This window comes from Octopus bimaculoides, chromosome 23, assembly GCF_001194135.2.
Source record: "Octopus bimaculoides isolate UCB-OBI-ISO-001 chromosome 23, ASM119413v2, whole genome shotgun sequence".
NCBI classification, from domain to species: domain Eukaryota; kingdom Metazoa; phylum Mollusca; class Cephalopoda; order Octopoda; family Octopodidae; genus Octopus; species Octopus bimaculoides.
The window spans coordinates 13,354,311-13,370,395 of record NC_069003.1 but is presented as its reverse complement, the minus strand read 5'-3'; the positions used below and the strand labels follow the sequence as shown (position 1 = coordinate 13,370,395).

The following is a 16,085-nucleotide window of genomic DNA, read 5'->3' as shown; positions in this document are numbered from 1 at the left end:
ATATATATATACTACATATGTGGGAAATTCTGTCTGTGGGAGTGTTTGGGAAGTTGTTAACTAATTCCTCCTACATTGTTTTAGCGATTTTGATGAAACTTGACACATGAGTAGAACTCATGTCTGGAAACCTCATGGCATACGCAAATTGTTGAAAAAAAATCGATAATAGGGCCCCTGGAAGGGATCCTTATATATAGCCAAGGGAAAGAACCCATTCATTTTCGTAAACTATTTGGTAAAAATGAAACTGAGTATGCTTATTTCTTAGTATTTGAATTGTTAGAGTTATTTTCACAATTTACCCAGTACAACCCTTAAACAAGTAAATAGTATTTTCCTAAACAATAGATCCACTTATTTTGTTAGTGACTTATTCCTGAATACAACAACACTAGCGCCCCTGATGGTAATATTGTTTGGGAATGCACAAAAGCCCTTTTCAGTGTTATTTACTTTGAATTGTTATTGCCTCATATCTGATTAGCCTGTTATTACGTAACATGCTTCACGATTTTAGTATACATACCTTATTAGTATTTCCTTCTATGTTCTATATACTCTGGGAACGCATTAAAGCCCTTTTCGGGGCTACTTTATTTGAATTCTTACTATCGGATAACTAATTTCATGTTATTACATAAGTGACTTTACAATTTGGGCATTCATAACTTATTGGGAATTCCTAAAAACAAGATCCTCTGTAAGACAGTTCGGTATTCTCTGTAAATGCACAAAAACCGTTTTAAAGGGCTACATGCTTTGTATTGTTGTTATTGGATTAGCGAAACAATTATGAGAACTGAAACCAAGGGATAAGCCCCACTTTCCCAGGAATTACCGGGTACGTCAGCTAGTGTATATATATATCATTATTCATCATCATGATCATTTAACATCTACTTTTCCATGCTTGCATAGAATCTACAGAGAAAGGATTTTCTTCTACAGCCAGATGCCCTTCTCTTACTTATGGCTGACTACTCCACAGAGGCACGTACTCTTAGTGTGTCTCTTAAACAAAATCAGTGTGACATTGCGTGGCACAATAAGGCTAGGGATTTGAATTATTGCATACAAACATCCAAACAGGCTTCAGCACAGTTTCTGTCTGCCAATATCACCAACAAAACTCAGGTCAATTCCTGGCTGTAGTAAAGAGACATATGTGACTGACATCACAGTGGGATTGGACTTGCAATCAAATGACTGAGAAGCAAACATCTTAACCATTTGGCCATGCTGTATCTATGTAATCCATTAGTTACATACTATACTTACAAGCATAAATACATTATACACACACTCAACATTCTACATACATACACACACACTCACTAAACACCATACATACCTACACACACTCTATACCACACAAACGCACACACATACTATACAGATGCACACATTCTCACACAGTCCCTATCTACCTTACTTTGGCTGTGGGGGAGGAAGGATAGGAATGCCAAGAAAGTCAGTGAATACTTTCCAAAATAACACTTTCTCCCCTCTCGTTCTGAAGGTCCCCCACCCATCATCTCAAGCTAAAAAAAAATGGGGGAGCTGCACCATCAATTAGTTAACCCTAATACTACCACCTCACACACACACACACACACACAAAAGAGTTGGGTGATTGGGGGTTGCAGAAAAACTAGGGGGAAAAAAAGAGAGCAGCAGCTTGTTCTATCTTTAGTAGATAGCAGCTAAAAATGTCCAAAGTGTATGTGTATATGTATGTATGTATATATGTGTGTGTGTGTGTATGTATAAATATATATATACATATATATGTATAGCAACTAAATGGAATGTTTTGGGTGTCAAAGTTGACAGATAACCTTCAGTTAATTGTTAGGCCTGTCTAGCACAGGTGTCCTACCAACACCCGCATAAGTGCTTTCTCAATTTGTAGCCAACATACACACCAGCGCAAGCTCACATGCACACACACACACACACATACATAGGTACATGCATACACTCATGGATACATACTATGCATGCATGCAATACTTGCATGTATGCAAATACATTTACATACATAAATCACCTTGGCACCTTCTACTATAGCCCCAGGCTGACCAAAGCCTTGCGAGAAGATTTAGTAGACAGAAGAAACCTGTCATGAGACAAGACAGACAGACAGACAGACAGAGTGTGTGTGTGTGTGTGTGTGTGTGTGAGAGAGAGAGAGTATTACTGTCTCCTTGCAATAACATTATGTGCTAGCTGTAAGCAAGTGTCACCAACATACGATGAAGCTATAGATGAAGCTATAGGATGTTATTCAAGCACTCAACTACAAGTTCACAGCATCTTATAGCAGAAACAGCTGTAAGCTATTGAAGTTCATAACAAAACCATTGTTTTTCCAATCATCTCTTTTATATATATATCAAAAGGATGCATTATAATACTATTCCACAGCCATACCAACAATCCAATAATACTATTCCACATGTACAAAAACAGCCATACCAACAATCCAATAATACTATTCCACATGTACAAAAACAGCCATACCAACAATCCAACATGTCTCCATCATCAGCTGCCCCATGGATATATTATGGTTTTGACACCTGAGCAGTACCATTCAATCCAGTGGTGTCAACAGCACTACTATAAGTGTTGTTTGGGAACAAACAAACCAACGAAACTACAACTTTCAAACACATTTACCCAATGTACAACCGTATCAATAAATAAATTCCATAAGTAAATTACAAGCACTCCTAAATACGTAACTAAACAGCGACAACTCTATTAAATCAAACAAAATTATAATCCTTACCGTCTTCCATAGTGTAATATAAAAGAAAATGCTTAGTAACTACATTATTACAATCAATCAATACATAGGCAGGATTAAACACTAACTTGAATAAAACTACAACAGACATATAAACCTATGTACATTGTATCAGTATTAATAGTAAACGGCAAAAACTAAATTATATGCTAAACTGTGATCAATCTTTAAGTCCATATAAATAATAATCTTCCCAGTCTTCCATAGATACTACTATAATGAAAGTTCGAGCCTTATAAAATTTTTCCGAAAACAAAACATGATTGAAATTAATTTTATATTTTTATGAGTGAAATACATTATTTCCTCATTCAAAAGTTAATAATAAAATGCTACATACTCCTTAATATATCACGACTACAAGTTATAATGTTAAATTACCAGTAACTAATATACACATAAATTTCATTGAGACTATATAAAGGCAAGGTAAATTCTAATGCACTGCAGTCCAACAATGGCTTAGCTGGCTGAAACTTCAAAGTCACTGTTAACAATATTCTTGTGCAAGAATAATAAATTTGTTCTCTACGAAAAAATAGAGTAACCCATCAGATTAATGTAACATTGTTTTTATTATAATGGAACATAAAAACAAATATTCTTTTCTACTCTAGGCACAAGGCCTGAAATTTTGGAGGAGGGGCCCAGCCGATTACATCGACCCAGTACGCAACTGGTACTTAATTTATCGACCCAATGCCAAAAGGATGAAAGGCAAAGTCAACCACAGCGGAACATAAAAACAAATATTAATATATATATCTATATATCTATCATATATATATATATATATGTTCATTTACTTGTTTCAGTCATTTTGACTGTGGCCATGCTGTAGCACTGCCTTCTAGTTGAACAATTTGATCTCAGGACTTATTTTTTGTAAGCCTAGTACTTATTCTATCAGTCTGTTTTACCGAACCGCTAAGTTATGGGGATATAAACACACCAATATTGGTTGTCAAGCAATGGTGGGAGAACAAACACAGACACACAAACACACACACACACATCGACAGGCTTCTTTCAGATTCCGTCTACCAAATCCACTCACAAGGCTTTGGTCGGCCTGAGGATTATAGTGCCACATAATGGGACTGAACTCAAAACCACATGGTGAACAGTCATATATGTGCTATGCATCATCATCATCGTCATTTAAAATCTGTTTTCCATGTTGGCATGGGCTGAACAGTTTAACCAGTGCTGGCAAGCAGGAGAATTGAACCAGGTTCCAGTCTTATTGGCCTGGTTTCTATGGCTGGATGCTGTTCCAAATGCCAACCACTTTACAGTGCATGTTGGGTGCTTCAAATGTGGCACTTTTGCATAGCACCGGCATTGGTGCTTTTCATGTGGCCCCAGCACAGGGCTTTTGCAGGCCAATCTTCATCAGCAGGAGAAGCCTTAACACTTCTGCTGTGAAGGACGGGTTTTCTTGAGTACAACAAGGCACCAGATATCTTGGTCCTTTGTCATCTCCTCTGTAAGGTTCAGTGTCTTGAGGTCGTCCTATGCAATGTATTAAAAACACACAAGATCATTAAATATCCTGGCATCATTTTCTGACTTTCATCAAGATTCCATGGCACATGTGTGGACCACATACAGCACATTGCTTGAAAACATGTAGTCTAGGTGAGTGCTTGACACTGTTAGAAATAGTACCCAAAACTCTGTTATGAATCATAGCCTATCCTCTTAATGCAGAAATAGAAAGGCACATTGGATGATGTAATCTTAGATGCACAGTACTTAGGGAAAAAACAGGATAAATTAAGTAGCCAAGGGCTAAAACAACTGGAAGTGTACTTCATGGAACAAGATATGGTGTCACAAGTACCATAAGATATGCTATTACTGTGTGTGCTTATTTACTGAAGATAAGCAAAGATAAAAGTTAATAAGAAAATAAAAATAAAAGCGCAAAGGTAAATGATAGATAAGATCCATTATTTAGATATTTTTTTTGTTTAAACTAATCAGGAGAGACAGGACAGTGCCCTTGACCTTTGCATGACCTCCCAACCTGGGAAGATTGAGTGTGTGTGTGTGTGTGTGTGTGTGTGTGTGTGTGTGTGTCTAAGTATATATGCGTGTGTTTATAAGTATGCATTTCTGTATGCTTGCAAAGTATGTATGTATGTATGCACATGTAGGCATACAATATATCTATGTATATATATAGCAAAGTCAAATACAAAAAAAAACAATATATATATATATATATATATGTCTTTATGCATGCTTGTATATGTATATATACAGTTACATACAATCTGCAAGCGTGCATGCAGACTGTATGTCATGCAGTCATGCATGCTCATGCACACTATGTGTGTGAGTGTGCACACATGTCTATCCCTCTATGTGTATGCATAGATTTTGGTTGTGCAGTTCATCCATTATAAACTGCCACAACCCCTACACACACACAAATTTCAGTGTTCCAACCTAACGCCATGCCAACGACTACATCACACCCAACCTCAATAAAAAGAAAAATGCTACTTTACTAACCAATCTACCCCCTCACTTATGCATTACCCAAAACCCTTAACTCCAGTAACATCTTTACACATGGGTACACCAGACAGTTGCTTGGGGGCCCTCCTGGTCTAGGGCCCAATTCTGATTCATATATGCTACGGCTTCATCATCATCAACATCTAACATCTGTTTTCCATGCTGGCATGGGTTGGATGGCTTGATAGGAACTGACAAGGCCAGGGGCCACACCAAGTTCCATAGTCTGTTTTAGCCTGATTTTTACAGCTGGACACACTTCCTGACACCAACCCTTTACAGAGTGTACTGAGTGCTTTTTATGTGGCACCAGCACCAGTTTTTTTTTTTACATGGTACCAGCACAAGTGCTTTTTACAAGTTTTAGGATCTCAGTTCTGTTGTGGTGGGCAGGTCTTCTCAAGTACAGCAATGCATCATATGTCAATAAATAAATACTGTAGGACCCAGTACATTGATTTTCCCAGGGACCTCTGATGCTGCTAAGACAGCTCTGCTGACTCCCCAAGCAAAAGCTACTTAAACCAGAAAGCACTTTCTTTTCAGCTGCAGGTTAAATTACATCTTCCTTAAGATTATTTTTTCCTTATTGCCACCCCTTTAAATAGCCAAATTACCATTCTTAGAATAATACTAAACAAAATGAAAAACACCGCTAACTCAAGAAACCCCAAATCCACCAGACATAATTGTGTGGTAAGATACTTGCTTCCCAATCACATGGTTCTGGGTTCAATTCCACTTGGTGGCACCTTAGGTAAGTGTCTCATACTATAGCCTTGAGCTGACCAAAGCCTTGTGTTGTGGATTTGGAAGAAAGAAACTGAAAGAAGACTGTCACGCACACGCATGCATGTGTATGTTTTTGTGTCTGTGTTTGTCCTTCACCACCGCTTGACAACCAGTGTTTGTGTGTTTACATCCCCATAACGTAGTGGTTCAACAAAAGAGAACAGTCAAATAAGTACCAGGCTTGAGAAAAATAAAATAAGTACAGGTGTTGATCCATTCGACTAAAATAAAAATTCTTCAAGGTGGTGCCCCAGCATGGCCATAGTCTAATGACTGACGGAAATGAAAGATAAAGGATAAATCTGTTGTCCAGACGTACATCTAAAAACACCTGCATTAATGCTCTGTCTTACCAAAGCGTTTTCTTAATGCTACCTTAAATGCCCTTGCTTCTTTTCAGGCATTTTCTTAGCCTTTGTTTCATTTGTTCTGAATAATATAAAGCTTTTCCTTTTTTAAGTTCTAAGTTACTCTGGTGGTTGAAAAAAAAATGGATTATATATTATTATATACATCATATGTGATGTATGGTGCCAGGGAAATATTACCTGTGCATCACATGACAGGCAAATGGTTGATAGATAACTGGTACTCCACCGGTTACAGCAATGAGGGTTGCAGTTGATCTGATCAATGGAACAGCCTGCTTGTGAAATTAACATGTAAGTGGCTGAGCACTCCACAGACACATATACCCTTAATGTAGTTCTCAGGGAGATTCAGCATGACACAGAGTGTGATAAGGCTGGCCCTTTGAAATACTGGTGCAACTCATTTTTGCTAGCTGAGTAGACTGGAGCAAGGTGAAATAAAGTGTCTTGTTCAAGGAGACAATACACTACCCAGAATCAAACTCACAACCTTACAATTGTAAGCCAAACACCCTAACCATTAAGCCACAAACAAATAAACAACAGAAACAAGCCTCTCCCTACTGTAAAAAATAAATAAATAAATAAAAACAATTCCACTCAGCCCAAATCTCCCACCTTTACGCCTGAACTGGCAGTCATTAGAGAATTGGAACAAAATGCCTTGCAGTATTTGTTCCAGCTTACCTAAGTTCAAATCCTGCTGAGGTCAACATTGCCTATCAACTCTCAAGGGTCAAGTACTAGAGTCAATTTAACCCTTTATCATTCAGATTTCTTTGTCAAATGCAATGCTTATTCATTCAAATTATTTTTAACTAATCACACATTATCTTGTGGCTTTGAGATTTCGATAATGTGACTGTATATTTTTAGAATGACATTGTAGGGTAGGTGTGAGAGGTTGGATCTGGTCAGTTTTAACATAAAACATGTAGAATATTTGGGCTGGATATGGTCAGATTAAATGCTGAAGGATTAATCAACTATTTTTTGTTAATATATGTCAAGTTTATTGAGGTAACTTTATTTTATTTTTGATAGATATTTACTATCATTAATGGAATAGCCATGAAATTAAATTTTGCAGTTAAAGGGTGAATGCTATAATTAAAAGAAGACATTGCAAAGTGAGAGGAGGGGATGTTACCAACACTTACGATATTTATTAATTATTATTACATAATGTAAGCAAAAAAAAAAAACTTCAACTAGTAATGAGATATCAGTACAAGTGTAAGATAAACACAAGTCTGATGGTGGGGGGGGGGCAGAAGAGTGGAGCACGGAAGGGGTTGTTGTCAACTCAACCTTTCCACCATTATACAATTATAGAAATGGGAGTGGGGGGGGGAGCAGAGAGGTGGGAGTCAGGAGGAGGGGGAAATAATGACAGATACAAGAAGCTCTTGATCTAAGAAGTTATTCAAAGTTTCTTACACACACATACACATACATGTTCTCACTGTTACCACTGCTCTAACAGTGTTGTTGTTGATGATGATCGTGGTAGTGGTGGTGCAGAGAAGTGAAAGTAGTGGTTTTGCATGTGATATAGAGTGGAATGGAGCAGACAGTAGAGTCAGTTAAACTGTCTTAATTTTGACAGCTCTCCTTGGCAGGATAAACAACTTAACTGCAACACTTAGTCAACCACTACAACAACAACCACAACTACCACCACCACCACCACCTTCACCACCATTACTACAACCATCACTACTATTAGTATAAACAATTATAATCAGCTACATAACAATTCAAAACTATCCTCTATCTCATCATCATCATCATCTTTGAACTCACATCCTCACAATTGTAAGTCTGACACTCTGACCACTGAGCCATGCACCTTCACATATTATACCTGATATAGTATTGTTTTAACATCCAATTTTTGTGCTTGCATGAGTCAGGCGAAATTTGTTAAGGTGGATTTTCTTATGGTTGGGTGCCCTTCCTGTTGCCTACCCTCACTTGTTGTTTCCAAGCAGCGTAATGTTTCCCACATGACCAGACATGATTTTTGCAGAAGACTGGAAATGAAGGACCCCATTTGCAGGACAGTAGTGACGCTTGCTTATAACTACCATGTGATATCAAGGCAAGAAGTCAGTAACACACGCACATGTATACGATGGGCTTCTTTCAGTTTCTGTCTACCAAATCCACTTGCAAGGTTTTGGTTTGCCTGGGGCTATAGTTGAAGACACTTGTACAATGTGTCACAAAGTGGGATTGAACTTGGAAGTATATGGTTGGGAAGAAAACTTTTTACCACACAGCCACAACTATATTTTACATAACATAAAAATAATCACATTTTATATCAGGTATAGTATGTGGAGGCACATGGCTCAGTGGTTAGAGCATCGGACTTACAATCATGAGGGTGTGAGTTTGATTCCTGGACCAGACTGTGTGATGTGTTCTTGAGCAAGACACTTTATTTCACATTGCTCCAGTTCATTTAGCTATAGAAATGAGTTGCAACATCCCTGGTGTCAAGCTATTTCAGCCTTTGCTTTCCCTTGGATAACATCAGTGGCATGAAGGGGGAGACTGGCATGCTGGTCTTCCACAAACAACCTTGCCCGGACCTGTGCCTCAGAGGGGAGCTTTCAAGATGCAATCCCATGGTCATTTGTGACCGAAGGGGGTCTTTACTCATGGAACAATGTACCTCAGCTGCTATTTTGGAAATAATTAAAATGTCACTAGGAGGTACCTGCAATTAGGTGCCTGTGGATATGGTATAACAAGGAAGTTCTGTTAATAAAATTAGGGGGGATTTCATTAGTTCTCTTTTAAATTCTCTTTATGGAATAATGTTATATCACTATTATCACTTCATCATCATCATCATCGTTTAACGTCCGCTTTCCATGCTAGCATGGGTTGGACGATTTGACTGAGGACTGGTGAAACCGGATGGCAACACCAGGCTCCAATCTAAGTCAGTTAATTTTCATGTTTCTTTTTAAACTCTTAACCTGTTTGTTACCATATTTCTATTGAAATACACTGCATTTGTTTCAATTAATTTTGAAAATAATACAGAATTTATCAAAATATCTTTGCTATTATTTAGCTAGCATTTGAAATAAAAATTAGCAGGAAACTTTGAAAGATTTTAATGAAGATGACTTTGAAATGGTGAGTTTGTATCAAAGATGCAGAAATAGTTTCAGACAGGTTGGTACCAGCAGGGTTAAACTGCATGTTAACTAAATTATAAATCCAGGGTAGTAAATTGGAATTGCAAGAGGGTCAAGCGAGATGCCTTGTGGTTATCTAATCCGGCTTTTTGCATTCAGTCTGACAGTAACACTTGCAATGACACTTGTGCAAAGCTTGGATTAACCCAACCAACAACCTTCCTTTGAGATAAACATCAGTGTTGTGGAAGGGAAGACTTTCATGCAAGGGCAACTCTCAATCTTTCTAGCAAAAAAATCTTGCCCAAGGTGTTTGGGTAGAAAACTTTGTGGTATACATTCTGATTCTCCACTTTTGGTAATGGACAGATAAATATGTAGTAATGGTAACCAATCAATTTGTGATAAACTGGTGATCAAACAGATTTCAATATGCTTGAAAAATATTTTTCCTTCTTCAATTATTTGGACATATGCACACACACACACATACATACATACATATATACACACACATCTGTGTGTGTGTGTGTATCATCATTATTTAATGTCCATGTTCCATACTGGTAAGGGTTAACTACAGACACACACACACACAAATACATACATAAATAATTACAATGACACACACACACACACATAGGCTCTCAAACAGCCCTTCTACAGTCAGCTTTGGAACAGCAAACACCCTGTAGTTTGTCCCTTCTTATGTTACAAACATAAGCCTATGGATTACTTGTAATATCAATCATGATTCTTGAGAAGACCTTATTGAAAAATGAAATGAAAGGAGAACAACATGTTTTACTATTTTAAAATAGTTTAGCCCTTTTCTTACCAACCCACCTGAAGCCGTCCTTGGTTCTAAGATACAAATTTCTGGTTTTAAAGTAATCTAGGTTAAAATTTTCAACCAAAATTTCAGGTTAATTTATGTTCCAAACACCAGTTTAATAGTGACAGTTATTTGAGTAAATTTTACATTATTTTTCAAACTATTTGAAACAAAGTTGGTATATTCCAACAGAAATATGATAATGAAAGGGTTAAAAGGAGGAGAAACATTGTGAAGAACTGTGTGTGAGTCTTTAGTAGAAGCACCAACAAGAACCTACTTCAAACGATTTTGTTTGGGGTGATTGTGGATATGTAGCATGCACCAATCAGGGCTTGCTTCCCACAGAAGAAAGACTAAGCCTACTCAAGATTGCCAGTCAACACCACAGAGTGTCTCTTATATATTAATCAAAGCTCGATTCAAAATCAAAGTAAGATGTGAAACCATCGCTTGTTGTCTACAACAGGAGAGTTCACCATATTTATGCTACCATCATCATTTTTATGTCCACTTTTCCATGTCTGGATTGTTGGATGGTATTTGTTGAAGTGGATTTTTCTATGGCTGGATGCCTTCCTCATTGCCAACTGTCAACTGTTTCCAAGTTAGTCTTTTCCCCATGATCAGACATGCTTTCACAGATGATCGGAAATGAAAGACAGCACTTGCATGACAGTGACATTAACAACTATCATGTGATCTCATGGAGACAAGTAAAACACACATGCACACACACATATGATCATCATTTCATGTCTGTTTTCCATGCCGACATTGTGTGGACAGTTCCACAGGAACCAACAAGTCAGAAGACTGCACCAATCCTTGCTGTCTGTTTGGCATGGTTTCTATGGCTGAATTCCCTGATTGGCTTCTTCCAGTTTCCGTCTACCAAATCCACTCACAAGGCTTTGGTCGACCCAAGGCTACAGCAGAAGACACTTGCCCAAGGTGCCACACAGTGGGACTGAACCCAGGACCATGTGGCTGGGAAACAAACTTCACATCACACAGCCATGCCTGCACACATACATGCACACACACACACACACACACACACAGTGTTTAAAGATTTCTCTCCACACAATTCCATTTTGGTCGGGGAGTTTGTTTGTCATGGAAATGCAGTGAGATTGACTCCAACTACATTAAGGGCATGCGTCTGTGGAGTGCTCAGCCACTTGCATGTTAATTTCATGAGCAGGCTGTTCTGTTGATTAGTTAGTTAGTATGTATGCATGTATATCATCATCATCATCACCATCATCATTTAAAATCTGTCTTCCATGTATATATGTATGCTTGTTTTAAAAGAAAATCCACAACAACAAACACCCGTCGAAGACAAGAAAGATAAACCAAGAGATCAGAAATCAATCATCATCATCATCACCTCAATGATAAACACTTATTCCGATCATCATCAATAACACACTAGAAATACATCAGTGTTTGTGTGATGTGTGCATGTGACAGGGAGAGACAGACAGAGTGACAGAGACAGACAGAGTGACAGAGACAGACAGAGTGACAGAGACAGACAGAGTGACAGAGACAGACAGAGAAAGAGGAAGAGAAAAAGATACTGAGAGAGTGAAAGAGTAACAGAAAGAGAGAGAGAGAGAGAGAGAGAGAGAGAGAGAGAGAGAGAGAGAGAGCAAGAGAGAGATTTGAGTGACAGAGATAACTGACTTGTTCAATGTTAAAACATTGTCTTCACCTATTTCTAACTTCAACAAAAATAACACAAGATAAAAGTGTGAAGTGTGGAAACAACAAAAACGACAACAACATCATTATCATCATCATCGTCACCACATCCAAAGCTACTACTTATAAGAAAGAGAGAGAGATAAAGAAGAGACAGGTGAGAAAAAAAAGAGAGAAATCATGAGCACTGCATATAATTTTCCAGCAACAGCACCACACATAGCCCACTTGGTTTTTCCAAAAATAATAAAAATAATAATCTCCAAGATAAACCAATTGATAACGAGGTGTGAGATAATTATTCTCACATCGCCCCATACACACACACAATATGTAAGAGGGACTAAAGAAAGATAATAAGAGGTGGCCACTCACCTGACTGCTCGAAACTAAACAATATTTACTCTCGTTATCTTCTCTCCACCTCTACTCCACACTCAAACCAGCAGATACACACACATACAAACACAAACACACACACACACACACACACGCACAAACACATGCACATTGAGTGTGACACACAAGCCACAGAGAAGGAGAGAAAGAGAAAAGAGACAAAGAAATAGAAGCAAAACACTCACCTGATTGCTCTGCGTTGACTTTGAACTGATAATATTGGTAATATTCTCCGCCGAAGAGAAAACTGAACTTTGCATTGTCTTTCTGCTTCTGTTTGGTCATCTGCTCAAATTCTGGGCCATTTCGAGCCACAAAATTGGCCAGTTTGTCGATGATATTCTTCTGTTCAAGATCTAAACATTAAAAAAAAATAAAATAAAACAGAGGAAAAAGATTCGTTAATTACAAAGATTCACGAGTTAGTTATAATTAGCAGTTTACGGATGACTAAGTGAGTAGAGTGATTGCTACTAATTAACTCTTTTGTAACCATTTCTCAGTTCAAATACACTATCTTTGAATTAATTTGGAAAATAACAAAGAATTGTGCTAAGAAGCTTGCGCCTTGGGCAAGTGTCTTCTACTGTAGCCTTAACTGGATCAAAGCCTTGTGAGTGGATTTAGTAGGTGGAAACTGAAAGAAGCCTGTCATATATATATATGTGTGTGTGTGTGTGTGTGTGTGTGTGTGTGTGTGTGTGTGTGTGTCTTTGTATCAATGTTTGTCCCCCACCACTACATGAAGACCGGTGTTCATGTGTTGATGTCTCCATAACTTAGATGTTCACTGTGTTTACTTTGCAAGTTGTGAGATTTGTGTTTTTCTGGTCACATGTATGCTGTAGTCTGCAATTTTACCATGGACAGGAAGTTGGAACAAAGAGCCAACGTGAAGTTTTGCATTAAACTTAGGAAGTCTGCTAGAGAGACATTGAGCATGCTTCAGCCAGCTTATGGTGACAAGGCAAAGGATTGTACGCAATGTTTCGAGTGGCACGGGCACTTCAAAAGCAGAACATCCCTGGAAGATGATGAGTGATTTGGAAGACCTACCACAAGCATCACCCCCAGAAACATGATATTGTGCATTGAGAATTCATCCCCCAGAGCCAGACTGTCAATCGAGGGTTCTACTGTGATGTTTTGAAGTGTTTGAGGGAGGACATTTGGCAAAAGCAACCTGACCTGTGGAGCATGAACAATTAGATTCTTCACTGAGCTCTCCTCCCTTGTGAGTTTCTCACCAAAAACAACATGATATCATTTCTGCATCCACCCTATTCGCCATATTTAGCCCCTGCAGACTTCCATCTCTTCCCCAAGATGAAAAGGCAGCTCAAAGGTCACTGTTTTAACACTGTTGCCAAGATCCAGAACAAACTGCAGAAAGTCCTCGACTCACTTATGGAAAATGACTTTCAGGCCAGATTCCAAAGATGGCAGGAACACTGGGGCGGGTGTATTGCTGCACAAGGTGACTATTTTGAAAGAGATGATGTTAAAACTTAAGTAAATAGGTTATTTTTTATCAAACATAACTAGTCCAAGGACCTTTTGATACCACCCCGTAAAAATTAATATGGAATTTTGATAGAATGTTTAAATTCAGATCACTTTAAAATCAGATGTTTGTATTGTATAACCAGGTGTGGTTTCAAATAAGTTGATGACAGTAAGGTTAAAACACTTTTTTGATAAGATCTTGCTTGAAACCACTTTCTGTTTTATGACACAAAATTACGCCCAATTTGAGATAATTGTATTTAAAGAAAAACCATCCAATTATAATTTAATTATATAGGAGAAATTTTATTTTGTTCCACATCCATATATCATCATCATCATCAACAATAATATCATCATTTGATGTCCATGTTCCATGCTAGCATGGGTTGGATAGCTTGACAGGATTCAATGGGTCCCAAGGAGTGCATCATACTCCAATATCAGTTTCGACATGGTTTCTATGGCTAGATGCTCTTCCTAACACCAACTGCCGGGTACTTTTTTTGCGCTACAAGCACCAGTGAGGTCACCATGTGACTCACAAGACTGCAAACTCTGAGTGAGGAGGGGGAAACTTCATGTTTTGAGAATAAAGAGTAGAGAGGGGTAAAGTATGAGAGAAAGGGCTGGAGGAGAATGGGTTTCTTGCTATAGAGGAGCAACATGACTGCTCACCAGCTGAATAATGGAAAAGTTAGTTGGGGCCTTTTTTCCACTAAATACCCTCTAAATTGTTAGATTATTTGCAACTAAAAGAAAGCATAGGTGCGAGTGTGGCTGTGTAATAAAAAGTTTGCTTCCCTACAACATGGTTCTGGGTTCAGTCCCACTGCATGGCAACTTGGGTAAGTCTCTTCTATTACAGCCTCATGCTGACAAAAGCCATGTCAATGAATTTGATAGACAGAAACTGAAAGAAGCCCATCGTGTGTGTAATGGTGTCCACTGATTGACAACCAGTGTTGGTCTTTTTGCATCCTTGTAACTTAACAATTTGGCAAAAGAGTTCAACAGAAAAAGTACCAGGCTTTAAAAAACAAGATAAGTACTGGAGCAAGTTGTTCAACCAAACTCTTTGATAAATTACCCGAGTACATTTTCTTTTTTTAAAGCCTGCTCAGTGTTTTCAGTCTTGTGAGCCACATGGCGACCCCACTAGTACCTGTAGTACAAAAAAAGCACCCAGCACATACTGTAAAACGGTTTGGTGTTAGGAAGGATATTCAGCCATAGAAATCATTCCCAAACTGACACTGGAGCACAATGTACACCTTCTTTGGGTCCACTGATTCCTGTCAAATCATCCGGCCCATGCCAGCATGGAAGATGGATATTAAATGTTTTATGCCAGGTGTCAAGAAGCTAAAGTATGATAGAGGGACAAGCAAGGTATCTTACTATAGAGAAGATACTTTGCTACTCCATATTATATAAGGGTGGGAAAAGCTGATAAGAAGATAGAGAAGGCAGCATGAGGATGCTAGAGCATATCAAGATAAGAATAAGAGAGGATGTTCAATAAATAATGCTATTTATTATATTAGGGTTGATTCTTCTCTCCCTGGAAATTAGCTACATTGCACAGAAACCATTGGTACACAGATATTGCTTTGAGCTAAGTGGGGACACTAAGCTCTCTTGTTTGAAAATATAAGGATGCAGATAGTGCGTTGGTAGTCAGTTGGAGACAATGTTTCCTGGGGCTAAATAACAGTAACATCCGTCCTAATCAGGACTGCCATATTATGTTGGCAAATAATCTTTACTATATATATATATATATATATATATATATATAAAAAACAATATATGAGTATATGCATATATATGTACATGTATGTATATACGTTCATCTACATGTACATATAGGTACATGACGTGGCAAAAGAACAAGGACAAAATGGTAAACAAGGTGCAACAAACAAGCAGGCCGCATAGAAACATCCCCTTCATCAGCTGCCACC

The 16,085-nt window shown here is 38.1% G+C and overlaps 1 protein-coding gene across 1 annotated transcript in view; it reads right to left on the bottom strand.

Annotated features, from left to right (window-relative positions):
- The window catches only part of LOC128250637 (calcium homeostasis endoplasmic reticulum protein-like), a gene marked incomplete at its 3' end in the record, with an annotated part of 127,259 nt that overhangs the window by 96,065 nt on the left and 15,109 nt on the right, over positions 1–16,085 (bottom strand). Inside the window, exon 2 of the mRNA XM_052976150.1 lies at positions 12,798–12,968. Coding sequence (XP_052832110.1) covers positions 12,798–12,968 — 171 coding nt within the window. The remainder of the gene's footprint in view (positions 1–12,797; positions 12,969–16,085) is intronic.